Source organism: Leopardus geoffroyi, chromosome D2 (assembly GCF_018350155.1).
Source record: "Leopardus geoffroyi isolate Oge1 chromosome D2, O.geoffroyi_Oge1_pat1.0, whole genome shotgun sequence".
Classification (NCBI taxonomy): Eukaryota; Metazoa; Chordata; class Mammalia; order Carnivora; family Felidae; genus Leopardus; species Leopardus geoffroyi.
In genome coordinates this window covers 56623810-56644297 of record NC_059334.1, presented here as the reverse complement: position 1 = coordinate 56644297, position 20488 = coordinate 56623810, and the positions used below count along the sequence as shown (strand labels likewise).

Sequence of the window (20488 nt, the reverse complement as noted above, 5' to 3'; positions counted from 1 at the left end):
ATACAAGAATATTCCAAGGACTATGACAAATTTTATGTGTATATGTGTGTGTGGAGTAGAGAAGGGGCAGCACGGGGTATACAGATTTTCTAAAAGCCATGTACAGTACAGTTGAACATCTAAACTACTGAACAACCAAGTTTTCCTTCCACAGAACTGGACTAGGAGAAACCATAAAAGGGCAGAGTAGACCAAAGTGACAAAGAAATGCTGAGAAATAAAGTTCAGAAGATGACAGAAGAGGAAGTGACCTCTTAAAATCAGGCAGTTTAATACCTGATTTCCATGTAGCTGACATCCAAATTCTCTGAAATAGAATTTAGATGGATTTAGATAGATAGAAAAAGCAATTCTCAAAATTGAGGTTAAGGAGAATGATCACTCCTCAGAGATCAGAACCATGGAGGAGTAGGGGTTTAGGGGTGTGTGTGTGTGTGTGCGCGTGTGCGCGCACCTGTGCTTTCAAAACCAGAGCTACCGCTGATGGCAGCATCTTGTTCAGGTGTGAAGTGGAAAACAGTTAAGAACTACTGATCTGAAACAAAAGACATGCAATCCCTCTGTAACAGCTAAGGTTATTATGTTCCTAACCAAGTTTACTAGAAGCAGAGCAGAACATAGGTTCAAAAAATTATGAATGCTCTAAATGGGGGAAGGAGAGGTGCTTCAGGGGTGCTTACTGAGGATAAAGCCATAGTTTGCTAGCTTTTCTGTATCTCTGGGCTTAGTATCTCTCATAAAGGGCTATTATTCAGAGTAGATCTAAATATTAGATAAGCCTTTTAGGGCTTGTATCTTCTATTTCTTTTCAATTTAAGCAGATTGTCAAATTTCTTAAATTACAATAAAAATATAATTATCAAGAAAATCCCTATTTAACATATCTTCACCCATTTTACTATGGGAAAATGTACCCAGGAAGCCAAAATGTAATCAGAAAGTTACTTGGTGAATAGAAGTCAGAGCAAAGGGTCATTAAGCACCACATACAGTCCAATGCCTTCATCTCCTCTCTAGGAATGTAGTGAGTTCACAGACACTTCTGTCAAACTATTTACGTCTGATAACGTTTTTGTTCCCACCAAATTGATTTTTGTTTCTATCACCTCAGGTAAGACTATGCATGTAAGACCAAATACATTTGGGTGTTAATTTTAAAGAAAAGGAGGGAGGGTTCATAAGCAGTGAAAGACATGGGATTCTGGACTGGACGGCATAGATTAAAAAATAAGTTCCTGGAAGTGAGGGAAGAAATATCCCTAAGTGATATAACTAAATACTGGTTTGGTGAGAGCACAAACCTAAATTATTAATATAATGAGTACTATAACTAAGAATTCTTAGAAAACACTTTGAAATAGACTTTAACAAATAATATAATAATAGATGAAAAGGATAGACCTCTGCCTTGGGCTGCTTCGAAATGAAAAAAAGTGTGTCACCAGCCTGAGTTAGTAAAGCCAGAATGAAGAGAGATCTGGATCGTAAAAGCATAACTGACATTTTAAAAGGTCAGGATTACATGAGAGCTCATGACAAGCTAGTAGACAGGCCTATTTCTCTTTTTGTTTTTTTAGTCAGGTAAAGGATTAAAATCTATGTTGTTCTTTGGTGAAATTGCCTTTTCATTCCCAATTTAAATGAGCAGGACAATGATGGACTGGAAAAATAGCACTGTTTAAACAGAAAAAGGTGCTCATTCCCCACCTGAGAGAAAATGCACGGTATCATGGGGCTCTTTTAAAGAGAGTTGAGGGGAAAAAAACATCTGTCAAGGCCCAGTAAGGCCAAAGACTGTACATGGGTCCTCTGGCATCCAGACAAGGTTCCCGTTACAATGGGAATATATTTCTTTTGTAATAATAGCAATAACAACAATAACTGTAAACCCAAAACCCACACCACCACCTTCAAGGCAGTGTGTACACACAGGGGGGGGGGTCTAAAGGAGGCGTGCGGAGCTGTCACAAATGAAAACAAACAAGAGGACATTTAACAGTTCACATGACAGATCCCAGCAACACAATGTTCTTTCCTCTCCAGAAATAAAGTGATATGTTTTTGACAAATATTCTTAGTTTCTTTGGGGGTGAAAGGAAGAGGGAGACTAGCAGATTATATTTGCTCAATACGCAGTAGATATTTGATAGTATCCCAAGCTTTTCATGATTGCTAGGGAATCTTCTATATCCTAACTTTTCTCATGTTCCTTTGAGGTTCTTAAATCTCTATTCTTGAAACCATACAAATCTATGGGATAAGCCTTAAAAGTGGAAAAGTTCTACTTTTGCTGTCATATAGTAAATCACTTAAAATTGACACAAGGATAGCATTCCTAGGTAGTAGCTAATCATCTAAAGACTCTAGATCACTTTGTAAAATGTAAAACCTTAAAAAAGGATTCCTAGGGTACCTTATACAAAATTTAATGCCATTTATCACTTGTTCACCTCATGAATGTTAGAGGAGGTTTGTAATTTTAAAATTTAACATATAGAGATAAACGAGCATTTTTAGAGCTACCATTCTGGAGTGCTCTTGGAATTCACTCCTTCATCATTCTCGAACACTTCACCTCTCTGGAAACTCGAGTATACTGATGGAGATGTGCTGGAGTGGGATGAACTAAGCAGAACCATCTGTATATTCAAGGTTTCACTCAGGAATATTGAAGACAAAACGTAACTAACTGTACACACACACACCTCACTCCTTACCCTCAGGTCACGTCATTTCTCTTGCTTCCAATACACTATCCAGTTCAACTACCCTGACTCATCTTTCCTTGAAGAACAGTATAGTTCTATGCTCCCTGCCACTAGTTTCTCATTTTAGTTTGCTTCCCATTATCCAGAACTGCCATCTTCTTAAAGTCCAAATCCAACCTGATCTTTTTTTTTTTTTTTTTTTACATAAAATTCTGCCAACTTCCCATTGCTCCTATTCCATGCTTCCTGACACTTTCTCCTGGGGGCCATGTTAGGCATTTCTTACTCTGCTCTCACGGTTTTTATTTTTTTTATTAAATAGCACTTATGTCGCATGGTAACATAATGGTTGACATGGCTGTCTCCTCCACTGGTTTGTGAACATTCTCTGGGGGCAGGACCTAGGTCCTTTTAATTCAGTAGATTCTCTGCCTAAAACACGGAACTCAGATAATTTCAGGCATTAAGTAAGCAATGAATAACGAAATAAATTCCTATGTAATAAAAATAATTTTCCCAAGACATTTTTCAAGGGAACTGAAATCAGCATAGGAAAAAAGAAGAAAATGAGCTCAAATCAACAAGGCAGGGAAAGGAAGAAGGGAATTTTGAAGGTCAGACAGTAAAAGGTGTAGGCTCCTAACTGTAAGCCTCCTAACACAGGAGGTTGCTAGTATGCTCTCCAAGGTACCAGAATAACCAGGATGAAAGGGTATGGTTTACATAATGGCCTTCAAAGCCACTGGAGTTTTGACTGCAAACCAGAAACAGATATACTTTACAAAATGACAGTCCACTTATCCCAGTTTTCATATGTATGGCATACATTTCAATGAAACAGTGTTTACCCTTTATTATATGCTATGCGCTCTCCTTTTCTTTGTATTTCTTTTTTAAATGTTGGTTAGGACCCATTAAACTGATCTTAAAACCGACTAACAATCACAATCTGTTGATTCAGTTTGAAAAACTGGTCTACACAGACTCACCAATTCCCAGCACCTCACAAGAATCTGCTATCCTGGTTATTTTCTTAATCCATCTTTACCTAGTTAGAGCTACATTGCCAAGTTTTCCTGGCAAAAATGTTTCTAGTCGATTTAATGTTTGCTGGAATGAACATGTCTAAACTGTACTAGCTATGATCTGATTTATGTTTGAAATGCTCAGAACTCCAGTTTGAGAAGAGTGTAACTAAAAATCACTAAATCTTTGACAGAAGATTCCCCAAATTCTTTCACTGGAAAGCGAAAAGTTTGATGATTAAACACATACACACACACCCATCCTCACACTCCCACACTTAGCTCTTTACATTTTGTTATTCGAAGCATGTAAAATTTCAAGCTTGACTCTACAAAAAACCCAGTGATGGAAATGCAGATATATTCTACACAGCTTTGTAATTTTTAATCTTAAGCATCTACTTTCTAACAACTTTTATTCTAGTCTTTGAAAAGAAACAAAGAATGACTAATAGTTTGACAATATTCCCCTGGAACAGCACCAAGAAATGCAGAAAATCAGCATTCCAGGTTTTAATCATAGTTCCAAGATTTTATGTATTTGACTAGAGCTAAAATAAGACTGGCTGCCCAGTGTCCCTGTCTACTACAGACTTATCTGCCTCTTTCAAAGTTCTAATCAATACAAATGGCTTCTTCTACAAATTTCAATAGGACTTTCTCACTTTCCTTGCCCCTCACTACGTTACCTCCTGCCAGACGCTCTCACTTTCTTTCTTTTTTGTATCTGCAAAGAGCCCGGCAAAGTACCAAGTATTTAACATACAGAATCTCATGTGAGTCTCACAGCAAATCTCTGAGGCAGGTGGGTAGTACAAGCTTCCTTTTACAGATAAGAAAACTGAAGCTCAGAAAGTCTCAGTAACTTATTCAAGATCACATATGAAAAATGCAGAAGTGATGGCACTTTAAACCAGGCCCGTCAAATTCTGTCTCTTGGGAGATTCTCTCCTGTCCTCTTTAGGCCTTACCTACTCTTCAAGATTCACCTCCTCTGGCACCAAATCAACAATGTTTCTATTTAACAATGAATTTATAAGTTTCTAATGTAATCTCTTAACTGGTAATTTCATAATATAGATTTAGTTCTCTTTCTAAAAAAGCAATGTGAGTCTCAAGAGTGAAACTGAATTAATACTTGAGATTTAATTAAAAGTGAATCTAAAAGAAAAAGATCAGCAGATAAAAGCTCTCATTCGCATTCTGAGGTTGAGTAAAGAGTGCCAAAGTGGCACACACATCAGTGTAATGGTTTGGAGTCATGAGTTATTAGAGGCAACTCATTATGTGAGGAGGACAGATCCCTTGAACTCCCCACATTCCATGTTTTTCATTAAAAGAAAAAATGAAAGACTAGAATGGGATGAATCATAGTATTTAATCCGTGGGTCAATCAAAACTTCATATGGTCACAACAGTATGAATATACTTAACACTAAACTGTATACTTAAAATGCTTAAGATGGCAAATTTTGTTATGTGTCTCTGCCATGGTTAGAAAAAGATCAACTGAATAAATAAAATTTAAAAATACAAAAAGAAGGGTGCCTGGGTGGCTCAGTCGATTGGGTGTCCGATCTCGGCTCAGGTCATGATCTCACAGTTTGTGAGTTTGAGCCCTGCATCAGGCTCTGCACTGACAGTGCTGAGCTTGCTTGGGATTCTCTCTCTCCTTCCCCCCAACTTGCTCTTGCACTCTCTCTCTCTCTCAAAATAAGTAAATAAACTTTAAATAAAAAAATAAATAAAAATAAAATAAAATAAAAATAAAATAAAATAAAAATAAAATAAAATAAAATAAAATAAAATAAAGATAAAACAAAAATACAAAAAGAAAAAACCCAAACCAAAAACTTCACTAACACTTTGAAAATACAGAACATGTTCAGGCCTCGCTCTTACAAACGGATTAAGTGAATCTGGTGTAGAACCCAGGCATCCGCATTCTTAAAAGACGGATTCTAATTGAGACTGATTATATCCAATGAACCCCAAGACTCTTTGTGCTCCAATATTCGAGACAGAACTAGACTGTACACAACAGAAGTAGATTATAATTATAAATACCGTAAAATTAACATACCTTATAGTATTTACAAAAGTTATCACCACACTCATACAGTTCATAATAAAAACTTGAAAAAATAGACTTGTCTTAAATAAAAAGCATCTAAAATGAGATCCAGATCTATTTGCTTTTCCTTTGGAAAATGCTACAATGCAAAGGGGAGACCTAAGGTTTTTACCTTAGTCTTCAATAAGGGTTGCTATTGTATTTCCCAATGTTAGAACAGATATAATCAGTGCATTTATCTCACATTTAAAAGAAGATTGCATTTTTAATAGACTTAAGAGTTGAAATGAGGCCAAAAACAGCATTCAGGCTACCACTCAGACTTTACGCATGAAAACATGAGTGATCCTTCTAGAATACCAAGTTAACAGGAATTTAACATACCAAATAATCCCTGATCACTTCATACTGCTGACCAAATAAGGTTGGCAAGAGCACAATTAACATCTCACAACTACTAGTCAACAAACCATAGTAAAGTATTTTCACACACCTACAAAAAGCTCCAGACTCAAGATTTAATACTTATGAATTTGTATGTATTTTCACTTATTCCCCAGGTTCTTACTTTCTAAGTTGAGCTATAAACTCGGATCAACTATAAACACGGATCAACCTTTCAAAACAATGTTTTCTTTTGAGAACATTTCTTTTCCACCAAACTCTGAAATAAAGTCTTTTTACTCCAGTTGTAAATGCAGTTTGATACATTACCATTTCCTCCCCAAACAGCAAAAGTCCAATCACTTTTAAGTTAAATAAGAATAAAATTCTGTGCTAAATACTTGCCACTAGAAACAAATAATGATAAAGGGTATACTCAGAATACAAGAAGTTATCTATCATGTTACTTAATAAATGCTTTCTATTAAAAAAAAAGATTTTTCAGTCATTTCAGCGACGAGGTCTAGCACCATATGACTTAGTTACATGTTTTTACATTTCACTACAAATCTCTGGTGACAGAAAAGGACAGTTCTAATGGAAAAAATAACACCTACACAAGTCAGGAAATGGCAGAAAGCTGTACCATTTTCCATTTTTTCCACTTCATTTCCCTTATGCAATCTCCCAGATTCCTACACCTTGAAATTAATTCAGTGACTCTGTGTCTTAACAAAGTATCAACAGAACCAGAAAAGAAAATTCTGGGTTAGAAGTAATAAGTCCTTTCTAAAAATATAATTGGAGAGCCAAATATCAATTTGAAGACAGAATCACTAAAACAAATTTACTTATGAGATGCTAGATTATAATCCTAACTATATTGATCTGGCCACCCGTTTGGAATGGATAATGGCAAGAAACAAGTAGTTGTAACTTTAAAATTTACAAAGAAGTGATAATTAGGTTTCCAGAAAAATGTTCTATAAACATGTGTCATAACTGAGTAAAGAGAACAAATGAACCCAATGAGTAAGCCTACAGAACCAACAAAATTGCCAAATTTATAAACATCGGACCAAAAGGCAGAATTAGCCAAAGAAAGAAGACAGAAATACTATACTAAGGGGCGCTTGGGTAGCTCAGTAGGTTTATCGCCTGACTCTTGATTTCGGTTCAGGTCATGATCTCATGGTTTGTGGGATGGAGCCCCAAGTCAGACTCTGTGCTGACAGCATGAAGCCTGCTTCAGATTCTCTCCCCCTTTCTCTCTTCCCCTTCCCTTAACGTGTGCTTTCCTTCTCAAAATAAACATTAAGGGATGCCTGGGTGGCTCCCTCGGTTGAATGTCTGACTTCAGCTCAGGTCATGCATGATCTCATGGTTTGTGAGTTTGAGGCCCGCCTCGGGCTTTCTGCTGTCAGCATAGCCCACTTCAAATCCTTTGGTCTCCCTCTCTCTCTACCCCTCCCCCAATCGCACTCACACACGTGTACTTTCTCATAAATAATACTTTAATAACCATTTCTTTTAAATACTAAAAGATAATCTAAAACAACTACCAACAACAGCATCATTTTCAATAAAAAAGGCCATTAGAAATTATCAGAAATCAATTCGACCTACATGTTGAATTACACATGGATCAATCACAAGCTTGAAAAAGCTTTCTCAACCATTTCTAATCTTTATCACTGTAATTCAGTTGTTCCCCTCACCACTTCACAACAGGAATCACTTTATAATACAGAACTGCTTTATACACCTAGTTTCTAAAAACCACAATATAAACGTTGAGCAACATATATGCTATTCTTTATTGGCTCTGATAAAAAGAAATACCAGCATCCTCCCAAAAATCAGAACGTAATAACCTCAACTGATTGATGATGTTACTTTCACACTTGTGCCTCAAGAAAAGAGCAAACAGAACCTAGTAAATCATTATTTTTAGCAAACAATTCCGGCATAAAGTTTTACTCTAAGAAAATTATGAAAAACCAAGTCCAGCGAGCAGGTCTCATGAAAACATCAAGATATACAGTATCTTGTTTTGTTGAGAAAACTTTTTAAAGTGAATAATCCAAATGAAGAAAACTGAGGTAGGGGAGTATCAAATTAGTAAAGACACAGAGTTAAAGGCAGTGCAGCACCCAACTACTGAAGCATAGTTTTGAAGCAGCAACTTCTAGCTATCTAAGAGATAATCTAGGAAGAATTTACCATAAAAAATTACCAACTTCAATTACCATATACATTTACAGTACACACCGAAATCTTACCCCTTCTGTGGACTTTTTTTTTTTTTAAAGCAATAAACTCTTAAGAAGTAGAAACCAAGCTTTTAAAACAGCTTTTCACAACAAAATTTATTAGAAGAATAGTGGTTCTGAAAAGTCTAGCATCCAGTGAGAACTACCATACACAACATTACAGCTGGGAATGTTTCTCCAAAATGTCATGGTCAAATAATACAATGGAACCATTAAATCTTACACATGCACGAAAGAACTAGCGCTTTTGACATACAATGCAAAAAAAAGGGGACCACATGGATTAAAGTTTTAAGTACTCATCACATACATTAAGACACAGCTTATTTTAGTCCAGTCAAAAATCAGAACTGCATTAAAAAATTTAATGTAGTGCAATCAAACCAAAAAACTTAATTTGTGATCATAAGTGCTCTACTACATAAACATTGATCATAGCAAGGAACAAAAAGTTCAAATCACACAGTACAAAAAAAAAATCTGTAAATAAATATAAACTACAGTACAAGAGAAATATTAAATTATACAATTCCGTCAAACTGTAAACAGTATATTGAAATGAGGTCCATAAGAGTAAAGGGGGTTCCTGTTTTGTTGCATGACACTTGAACTTCTAGAAATCTGAAAGATGCCATTTTCCGTATCTTCAAAGGCTATGGGTTTTATATATGGAGAGTTCCTTTTAGATGTAAGATATCAAATATTAAAGCAGAGGAATAATCTATTTTGTTAACCACAGACAGTACTGTAGAAAACAAAAGGAGTCTTAAAGAATAAAGACCTCTAGTAGACAAGTCTTAACATTAAAGATGCAAAGGGCTAAAACACTGGAATTAGAACTTCACATCATTAGAAACTTGTCACTGAGGACTTCAAGGCTACAAAATATACTGACAAAATTGTCTGCAGATATGCAGACCTAGACCTCTGCTAATTTTTTGACATTACATACTCATGTTACCACACCAACTTTGGCAGAATCACTACTAATAAACTCAGAGCACTCCTGGCCCAACGGTTCCATCACAGTGGCCAGTGCACAGAATTCTCTAAAGACATTGCATAAACTAGAATGTAGAGGTCAGACACCCAAGGACCAGTGCTTGAATTTAGTAGTAGTGTGGTGAAGAAGCAAGAGCCACATCGAGGAGGAACTGCGTCTGTTATAGTTTACAGAAGCAGCAAGGAATGTCATTTAATTGTGCTGGCTTCTAGTGGCATTTAAAAATATACAGTTTAACTGTGTTTATGTGTGTGCATGTGTGTGTGTGTGTGTGTGCGCGCGCACGTGCGTGAGACATGTGCTGGTTATACATTTATGCACATTGTTTTAAATACACTGTTAACAGGAACCCCCATATTATCTGCTCAGTAGTAATAACTGAATATATAGAATGCCACTATAAGAGTGTGAGGCACCGTGTGCTGGAGAGTTATATGCAGCTTTAAAATCTGTTTGGCTGAGTTATACCTGGATACCTGAACTGAGTTTTTAAAGTTGACATTCATCAAGGATGTGCTACCAGCACGTCGAAATAAAAGCAAAACAGAAAAATACAAGTCACTGTTAGGTTTAAGAATAGCATCAAAGTACCTGAATTGAGTGAGAATAGTGTGTAAACTGTCCCTGAGGGTTTTTAAACAGTGTGTACAAGTTGGATTCCTAAGAACATTAGTTTTATTTAACAGTGTGGACTGATAAAATACCAATGTCTGACAGTTTAAAGTGGAGGTTATAAAGAATTATATGCAAACACTCCAAATGTATAGTTTATACATTTCTTCTCAAAGCAGCAATAAGCTGCTGTAAAGTATACATCCCATCAGAACAAGCAACATGTGGGAGTCAGATAAAGGTTTCTATCTTAGTCTGGTTTTCTGACAGCACAGCATATCAATATCCAATGACTATTATCTTTCCTAGATCAGAATGTAACTAATTTCGACTAGCAATATAGGATTAGACTTTTAATCAAACACTTTGCTATTACATACTAAAATTCCTTAAACTTACTAATGCTGGTATACTAACCTAGTTAATTATCCCCCCCTCATTTTAGAAATATACCCTTCCACAACTTAAAAACATTAAGATCCATTTTCAGTCCTCTGATGTAAAAAGCATGTCAGTGAATTAATATTAAAAATTTACACAGTAAAAAGGCTTGAATTTCAGCCAAAGATTCTAAATACTGCTCATTCCCTGAAGACTTAAAGGGAGAGAGAATCCCTACCCATTTTCCTAGTGATTTTTCTAAAATGGTCTGACACAATTTTTCATGTTGGGGAATTTTCCCCTCATCTCCTCTCAAATTCCAAATTCTTAAGCCTGAAATGCTTAATGAAATGGGAAAAGTGAGGCAATCATTTGGAATTGCTTGTAAAGGTACAGAATGTCGTCTTTTTTTTTTTTTTAATAAGACAAGAATTATTTATATAAATGTGATCTGACCCCGTATTATGTAGTTATGCTTTATATTTTTAAATAATCACGCTAATAAAAACTTACAGTACCTAAGACTCTGAAGATAAATTAAGACTTTAGTGTTGTAACAGAAAAAGTGCTGAATTATCCCTTTTCTAGTACTTTAAAACATTTCGGACAAGTGCTTTCCTAGTGACAGTAAAGTTTACTATATACCCTTCCACCAAGCAGGAAAAAAAAGTTACCTGGATGAAAGAAAAGACTTTTAGGAGTGTAGCACTGGGTATTTACCAAATAATAGATGTTGTTTCACTTATTCTGAGGGGGTAAAAATATTCTAGATTGAAATTCTATTTGGCTATTGAATGTTAAAAATCCCTGCTCTACTGTGTCAGTGTCCTGTGTCCAACCCCCCACCCCCCTCCCCCAGTCCCCTTACACACTATCCACTGAGAATCTAATCTCTAAAGAGATTATTTTAAAATTTATGTTTTCAGGACATACCTGAGAAAGGGTGCAATTATGCAGAACAAGGAACCCAAGACTGCACTAATACTGGTTATAGGTTCATAAATTCTTTCCCAAGACAAATCTAAAAAGTCTAAGAGGTATGGATCTTCAAATACGTCTTACTGCTTTAGATTTTTTTGGTATGTGTGTAGGGTCATTTCCAGTGTTGAAAAGATCACCTTGAGTCTGTTCAAAGACAGTTCAAGATGGGGTAAAGAGTTCATTTCCATATTCAAACTATAAAGATTAAATATTATGATTATAATATTTGCTACATCCAATAAATCGAAGATTAACTAAAAGTGCTTGTTTTTCAGCATTTACCAATACAGCTCTAAATGAACTGGAAACCTTAAAATTACCCCCCAAATAGTTGCAGAATTAACTCATGTTTTATTGTCAAATCAACATTAATTAGCCTTGATTCTCATTTTCAAACGATCTAAAAGATTTTTCTGACTATCAAATGAAGGTGGCCCAACTTCACCACGTTATCTATCCTGTGACTCATTGTTAGTATCTTAGTACAGAATCTTTAGCCTCTTCACAAGTCTATATACTTTCCCAGTCTACTTCTCACCCCCTCCCTTGATCTCCTTCACAACACTTAGGACACACAGCTACAGGGCTAATGTCTGCTTCTTCAAAAGGCAACTGTGAGTTTATCTGGGAACAACAGACAGAGGAAATGCAAGGAATTTCCTCTATTTTCCCCTCAGTCACCATGTTCACAAATCCTACAAGTCTCAAGGATAGAATGAATCCAAAATGCGAAGAAGACTTTGGAGGTCTGCATTCCTTGTACCAGAATTATACTTTTTCCTTTTCAGTAGAGTTTGAAAGCAATCGACTTTTTAAAAAATCTCCTATATGCCTTAATAGTATCCTAAATGGGCGGTCTGGCTAAAGCCATTAACATTTTTAATAACACTGGCCTGACTGTCGTATGAATGAAGACCTAATTACAATGGAAAGGTAACAAGGAAAACAATTTTTGATACCCTCACGAAGGTCAAATTTTAACCTATAACTTTCAGTGTCTTCTATAAAAGATTAAGTGGAGCAATTCAGTCTATTGCCATATTCTATCACCAATGACAGCAACCTGAATATTCAGAAAAGGGTGGCTCGCAGAGAAACAACTTCTAGCATTTAAAGAAAGAGTAATTACAAAAGCAAAAATGTGGTTTCAAAATTACATCTACAGGGACAATAGCTGTTAAAGAAAATGGCACCAAACTGTCTCAAAACTGCTGTAACTACTCAAAATAACTTCAGGTTCTGACATTGGGCTGACTCAATATGTTTTATAAAAATAACTAACTGAATACAAGCTTCACTATTATGGGTCAATGAAATGTTAAGAGAATCACAAAGGCTTAGAACCAGGCCTTGCACCATGTGCTTACTTGGGCAGGGGGAGAGCACATAACTCACTAGCGGCTCAAAGGTTGCTAAGTACTGCCTAACGACAGAAGGTAGTTATGATATGGGCCTTTGCAGGTAGTCATTTTTAGTCTAATTTAGAGTTCTCTCCAGAAAATCGGGAACTGAACTTCTCATTGTGCCTTACTGTTTCACTATCTGATCCCATATAGCTCATATTATAGCTCAGGTAAAATGTTGGGGAATGAAAATGCCAATTGGTTGAGGTAATGGTTTTTATAAGATAACCAGAGTTCTAAAAGCACTTCAATATTGTAAAGTAAAAGTGTACCAAATAAAGCTAATACACACTTCACACTTGTTGAGCTTGCTCACCAGAACTGAACAGTAATTAACTTCACATAAGGACCCTATTATCACACAAAGCCTTACTCATATTTGTGATCTGCTGCAGCAAAGGTTTCTCAAGCAACACCTAAACTTCAGAGTAACAACAAACTTAATATTAAAAAGTATTATACACAAATATAAATTATGTTTCTTGAAAGAGAGACCTTGTCCTTCATGGTATTTGGGGAACAGAAAAAAGTGTATAGCTCATCACGAATGGAGTTCAGAGTCACTGGAAAGCCTACTGAACAGAGTAATATACTACACTACATTATTGTCAAGCTTCATGACTCTACTGTCTGAGAAATAGAAAGCTAATGGTAAAAATACTAACTAGATATCCTTCCACAGGATTATTTAGTATTTTTGATTTTATAGTGTCATAGCTTATCCATTCAATGATATCAATGTTCTCTCATAAAAACGCAAGAACTGATTTTCAATACATTATCTCCTAACAATTTGAGTAATATATAGTTGGAGTAATGCCATCATCTGCCTACTGGAAAATGAGAGGAGAAAAGGCTTTTGTGACAAAGACCGCTGTGAACTATACCTTCCCATACCATAAAAATGGTCAACTGTTGTTTGGGCCATGCAAAACTCTGATTAGCAGAAATTAAGCATGCGAATAGACCAATCTCTATTACACACTTATGAGGACGTCCCCAAACTAGAATATCTACACTGAAAGTGCCAATACAGAACAGTGGCAAATTAAGAGAGAAATCAAATATTAAAAGATCGCTGCGGCACCAAGACTGACAGCCAGCCATGTGATGAGCCACCTCCGAGAAATACATGGTATAATGGAACTCTGAACACAAAATTTAACATTAAAAGTGCACCTGAATATTACAAACTAACTTTACAAAACCTACAATAAGGTAAAATATATATCTTTTGAAATATTCAGCAGCTTTCTGTATTTTTTTTTAAAGATTTTTTTTTTTCTGAGAGGCTCATGAAATTTAAAAGGGACCACTATCTAATTTCAACCATGCTTCACAAAACAATAATGGCTATTTTATATTGCAGTTACCAATGTAATGCAATTAGTGCTTTAAAATAATCTACACTCAAAAAAAAAAAAAAAAAAAAAAAAAAAAGAGAGACCGACCGACCTTTGGAGGAAATATGCTTATTCAAAAGCTTCTTGGAAAAGAAAATTTACCTGAATATCAAGTCATGACTGATCTCAAGTGTAATGTTTAAAAGCTTCACAGACATGAATATTACAATCTTCAGGTCTCAGGACTTTTAATCTGAGAAAGTTTAGAGTTTGGTTTGTTTTTAAATTCACTTTCTAACCAAAACAAATAATAGAAGTACTCAAATTTTCACTATTTACAACTCTCAGCCTACAATCTGAAATGACACAATACAAGTTCTCTTATTTAAACTGCAGCATTAAAGGGTAGGCACACCATTCTTCTGCTGCTCGATTGTCATCCACTGAAACACACATAGAAAATATTTATGTTAGTAAAATGATCACTCCATGTACACTACAATGACAAAATTTACATAACTCAACTCATACATCACTGTATAGACTACCACACAGGATTAAACCTCTCTGAACAGTAAAACTACAAAAGTTGAACTTTTAGGGCCAGATTTTTAAATGGGCCTTTAATGATGCCTTTCTGAGAGGGGATAAAAGCAAGCACAAATTAATTGCTCAAAGGACTTTTTTGCAGCAATTTGGGCTACCGAATACCCCAAACATCATGCAAAAAGGTACCATGGCTGCAATTAATTGTGTGTGACAAATTACTGAGTGTGGAACAAAGGAGGCATTCCTTCACAAGCTTAGCCCTTTGCTTTCAGCAAACTTTCTACAACTTCCTTCAACTGCAGATGAAAACCAAATATTTCAAAATATTTTTATTGCAACTTCTAGCTAGGCTAGAAAATATTGCAGAGTCGTATACTGCTCTGAACCCCAGCTGCTTTTTCTGTTGAGAAGACTAGAAAGCTAAGAGGAAACAGGCTCAGTCATCCACGGATTAAACTGCTACACAAAATAACCAAACTGAAAGGAGAACCAAGCCCAGGCTACTGTCAAGAATGAGCAGTGCATGTATTTTAATAACAGCAATGGTGTGCCTAACCTTTGAACACAGACGTTGCTGAGGGAAAACTATCCTTAACCTAATTAACTGCTCCAAAGTTGCCAGGCAAGAATTTATGCCTTGGGAATGTCTGGACCTACTTCTCTTCAAACTGTTAGCATCCATCTGAAATCATCAGCCTCAATTTAATGCTCCAAGTTTGATTTTACACAAAAACTCCAATGCCTTTTTGGTTTTGGTTAAGCATTTAGAAGGGCCTGACCACTTTTCTCAGCAAATTAGATCAGATTAGATTAGGTGTATGTGGTATGGGTTTTGTTTTGCACAAACAGTAATTTTAATTTGGTTACAATGCAAAATTAAATTTCATGGGCTTTGTCAGTTATTCTTGCAAAAATTTTTAGAGAATAAATATTCCAAATTTAGTTACTGTAATTTGAAAAGCCCATCTCAAAAAACGCTTAGATGTTAAGGAGTGCTTATCTGAAAAGTCCTGAACTGTGTGCTAAACAACCACAAAAATCAGCTAGGTATCAGAAAAGGTTAAGAAAGGGATATTATGCAGGATGCCAAAATAAAGAAAAAAGAAAGAAAGAAATCAAAAGCAACGAATTAAATAAAAACTAAAAAACAACCCCCCTTGTACTAGTATCTGGATTGGTTAAAAAAGAAATTCTACTGAGCTTGATTTCTGATTGAATTATCATTAGATGTAAAATGCAACCTAAATCATTAGGTTACCTCGGGGTTGTGTTTTTTTCTCACCACAAACATGGATCCTTCATTCATGTGGGTATTTGGGCAGACTACTGAGGCTGTAAAATCTAGATACCACTTTTTCAATATTATAATTACTTAAACACACTTCTTTCCTTACTTCTCCCAATAAACAGATCTTCAATACTTTAAACTAGTTGCTGCAACGACATCCGGTCGTTAGTTAGCACATGATCAAATCTGTAAAAGGTTTTAAGAATACAAAGAAAGTCTGTTAAAATGAGGCATCCTCTACTGTTTTATGTAATGTACCCTGACTGCTCCTGAGTAAGAACGGAGCTTGTCCTCCATGAGATAAGGCTATATCCTCACTTGTTGGTGAGACCAAATTCTACCCTTAGAAAATCCCAAATAAAATTACAGCAAAGGTAGTGTTACAAAGTAATTAACCAAAGCATTTCTGAAGGTAGTGTGTGCACATTTTCCACCTCCTTTCCCTCCGGGTGAGCACTAAATAGATTGCTGATTTGTTAAGTAAATTTAATAGTGGGAAGACAATCACAAAACATAAATTGACCTAAATAATTATGTGTCATTGAATAACCAAATTTCTTAAATTCCAAGGTTCATTGTTCTTAGAATTTTTTCTTTAGTTTAATCCTTCAATTAGTTGAATTGTAGAAGAGAAACATGAATGATTTTATAAGATGGCTTTCCAATTTGTAATGATAAAGCTCCCAGTATGACAGAGGTGGTTTCTAAAAGGGGGCTTTTTTTCTTTTTTTTCTTTTAAATAAAGGCAAATATAACTTAAGAAAAAAAAAAGAAAGAAAAGCATGCAGGCTCTACAGGCAAGGAGTCCACTTCCATGTATCTGTTCTCTGTGAGGTAACTCAATTCTCTTTTGTAGAGAAACATGCAAAAGGCCAAACAATATCCCGAGCCATACTGCACATGAAAATTTTAAAATATGCAACATTCAGAATGCACCTTTCACCTCTGTACACACAAGTCAATGCAAAATCTGCAAAGAAACAAGTGTCACAGTAAATGAAGCCAGGTGCAAGCAATGACAGCTGAACAATGCAGTAGTGCTCACCCAGTTTGTACAGTAATTGGCACTCTACAGTATTTCTACTCATTTTTTGATTCATTTGCACTTTGTGCTGCCTCTCCCTGGGGATCTAATTCAATCTTTACAGAAACATCTGGCCCCTCCGACCTCATTAATTTCATCTTTTTCTTTGGAGGGTTTTTCAAAGTGCCCAGCCTCTCCTTTACTTTGTACTCCAGTGTACTGTGGGGAATCCCATAAATACTCTGAGCTTTGGAAACACTCATTTTTCCACTCATAACCACTGAGATTGCTTCCTCCAGTATCTCACTGTTGTACTGTCTGTAACGCCCTCTTTTCTTCCGAGGCTGCTTGGAGCCAGGGTCTCCTTCTTGATCCGATGTGGGATATGGCTGTCCAGAGGTAGACTGCTCAGCATCTGAGCCCCAAGAATCGGGTCCAGCATCTAGCATGCTTTTTCTATTTTGTTTTGGAAGAATAGCCCTTAACTTTTTACTAAGCGCGCTCTCCGTTTGTGAACCCATTACCAAAGAGCTATAGCTGTACTGATCACCAGTGCGAGACTCCCAAGAAAGATCCATTCCTCGAACTTGTGGTATCTTTAAATCTACAGGAGATGCATGGCTCGCATCCTTTTTTCCATCTTGTTTTGCTTGAAGTGCCATTTTTGGAAAGGCAGAGTTTTCTGCAAGAAAAGGAAGGTCACTGATGTTGCTGAGTGCACCATTTCCCCTGAACTTCATACGGCTGAGGTTGAACTCATAATGTGGTTTTGCCCAAGAGGCTTCCCTGGATAATATTAAGTGTTGTCCATGATTCTGTAATCCAGATGGCCCAAGGCTGGCAGCTGTTGACAATTGGTTTCTGCTCAGTAGCTCTTCACTAATCTGCAGGGATCGAGCCAATGGAACTTTGAGTGATGTGGAGTGTCCAAAACCTTCCCTGGTTCCATCCTGTAAGCTTCTTGGAGGTACCCCATCACCACTCCGAAGTCCGTCTGGGCGGTACTGGCTGGGTCTCCCAGGTCGCCTAATTGGATGGAAGGAAACTGATGTGAGCAGGACTTGCACAGGTAGGGAGGGATGGGTGAGGGGACCACTCCTTTATTAGAAGGCCTTGCTTGGGTAACATCACTTTGTGTTATTTATTTATTTTTCTCTAAAATTAAAAAAAAAATGGTCTCAGCAGTTAGTTTTAAAACTTGTTCACAAAAAAAGAAAAAGGAAAAAAGAAAAAAAAAAACCAGGAGCTTTTTGGGCAAAGAAAAATTAAACCTGTCAGCTGGTCTCTGGTTGGGTTCACAAATTTTCGGAGAAAAAGTTTCGCGCAACTGTCTGAAAATAGCACCTTAATTATTAATTACAAAGTAATCATCGAGTCTCCATAGATCTACACAGAATTGTGTTACCAATGTGACGTTACCACTAAACAAGTACAGTAATAAAAGAGTAAGCCAAATTATTTATTTTAATGCAACATATTCAACATTCATGACAACCAGCTATAAAACTGGAACCATTTACATTGGTGGAACCCACAGATAATTGCTCATTTATCCCACAAACAAGCTGATATTCATTATCAAAAAACAAACAAGTTCAAATAACATTTCTTATTTTGCTTGGGAAAAAAATATGGCTACCAGCCCCAAGGGGTGGGGGGGTGGGGGGGACCCAAACCAAAATACCCATCGCATTTTAACTTACCACATCTTCATTTTAAAACACTATTAGCTGCAGACACACGAGTACCACTATTTTTCCATTTGAAATAATCCAATCTTTAAAGAACTGCCCTTTATTTTCCCCAAACTTTGTTCCTTAAGTTCTACTCAAAGTAATTACTGTCAGAGGTATATGTTTTAAACAGTTTTAAAGCAGTTTTCTTTAGTTAAAATGGTCTCTTCTTAAAATATCAAACATCAATTTTGAAATTTTAAGTGGAAAGCTTTCAAATAATATTTAAAAAGTCAACTACTTACAACAAGGTTAATTCATAAGGTTTCCATTTTTCACAAGATATAAAGATTATCACTGATAAAACTGGCAACTGGTAAAGCATGCCCAAGGGGAATAATTACATTTACTAGGCACAAACGTGGAACTCTGAAGAAATGATAAACCAGCTATGTTCTCCCAAAGTCTACAGGGACCCTGTGCTGTTATCAGTAAAAAACATAATAAAGATAACAATGAATAGTCAACTAAAAGATGGGCAATCTATTGGTGCTTTTGTCTTCCAGAAAACGATACCACATAAAAAACACTTTCTTTCCATTCAGAGGGATAAACACAGCAACTTCAACCATATAATACATGGACTTGGTGGCCAAGTTTAAAGTAATCTTAGGCAAGGGATTCATTTATACAAACCACACTTAAGCTTCTCCTACATGTGTCCTCAATTACACAATCCAAGTTTTCTGATATATAAAAAATGGAATCCAATGATTTGGGACCACAAGGACTTGTATCTAGTATAAACTATAGTGAAAAGGAGGGCTTAAGAAAAAAGGTTAGTAAACCATGCAAACTGCATTAAATCAAGAAGTTACTTTTAGATCGAATAAAGGAGGAGAGAAAAAGGAAAATGACGGAATTTTAGAGAAAATAAAGGCAGCATTTTAGAAGTCAGTAAAGGAATCCTTCAATTTGAAGGTAATTAAGAGGAAGTTGAAAAAAGGTTAGTCCATTTAATGTGTACTTATTGCTTTAACACCTAAAAACTTTCCTATGTCGATATTCTAAAAGTTAATAAACTTAAATATTACCTAATTTAGCTTACCGAAGTGATTTTTCATGAATGAAATTGATTTTTGGTCACAACACAATTTTATGGAAATTCCTTCCCAATATGGCACTTAAATGTCTTCATTAATATCTGGCTTTTCTACATGGTTTCTATGTACATGTAGAGGGAGAATTAAGACAATTCTCACACTATAAAACTAGGTGGTGGGTAATCTGCTAAGAGTTATCAAAACTGAGCATATAATGTCTTGATAGCATAAGACGGTTATCCCAACATCTACAGTCTTAACCACTTAAAAAACAAAAAATACATACGATTATTTTTTCTGAACTGCCACACAGAGTTAAAACTGCAGTTCAAATCAACAAATAAAACAAAACAAACAAACAAGAAAAAAACAAACAGCCCCCACATACCCACACATTTCATTACAGATACCAAGTAAAATACTGGAGCCCAATTTTCATTCAACAACCTCCGCACACATACTACTGCCTTTACATCTGAACTCTGGAATTATTTAGGTTGGGTTTCCCACTCCCAAACACTCAACAACAGAAAGTCCCAAGACATTCTTGCCATATTTTCAATCATTTACTATTTGTACTAACTTGGCAAACCTGATCTACACTAATCAATTCTGGACTTCACAGACCGTGCTTTTACTTGATCAATGGACTAAGCAATTTACT

At 36.0% G+C, this 20488-nt stretch overlaps 1 protein-coding gene across 15 annotated transcripts in view; it reads right to left on the bottom strand.

Annotated features, from left to right (window-relative positions):
• The window catches only part of LCOR (ligand dependent nuclear receptor corepressor), a 145949-nt gene that overhangs the window by 22060 nt on the left and 103401 nt on the right, over positions 1 to 20488 (bottom strand). For 4 of the 15 annotated variants that reach the window (XM_045438405.1, XM_045438406.1, XM_045438404.1 and 1 more), the window contains one exon: positions 8534 to 18074. The exons of the other annotated variants lie outside the window; for them this stretch is intronic. In XM_045438405.1, coding sequence (XP_045294361.1) covers positions 17105 to 18074 — 970 coding nt within the window. In that variant the 3' untranslated portion in view covers positions 8534 to 17104. Of the gene's footprint in view, positions 1 to 8533; positions 18075 to 20488 lie in introns of those variants that run through there. 15 annotated transcript variants of the gene reach the window in all.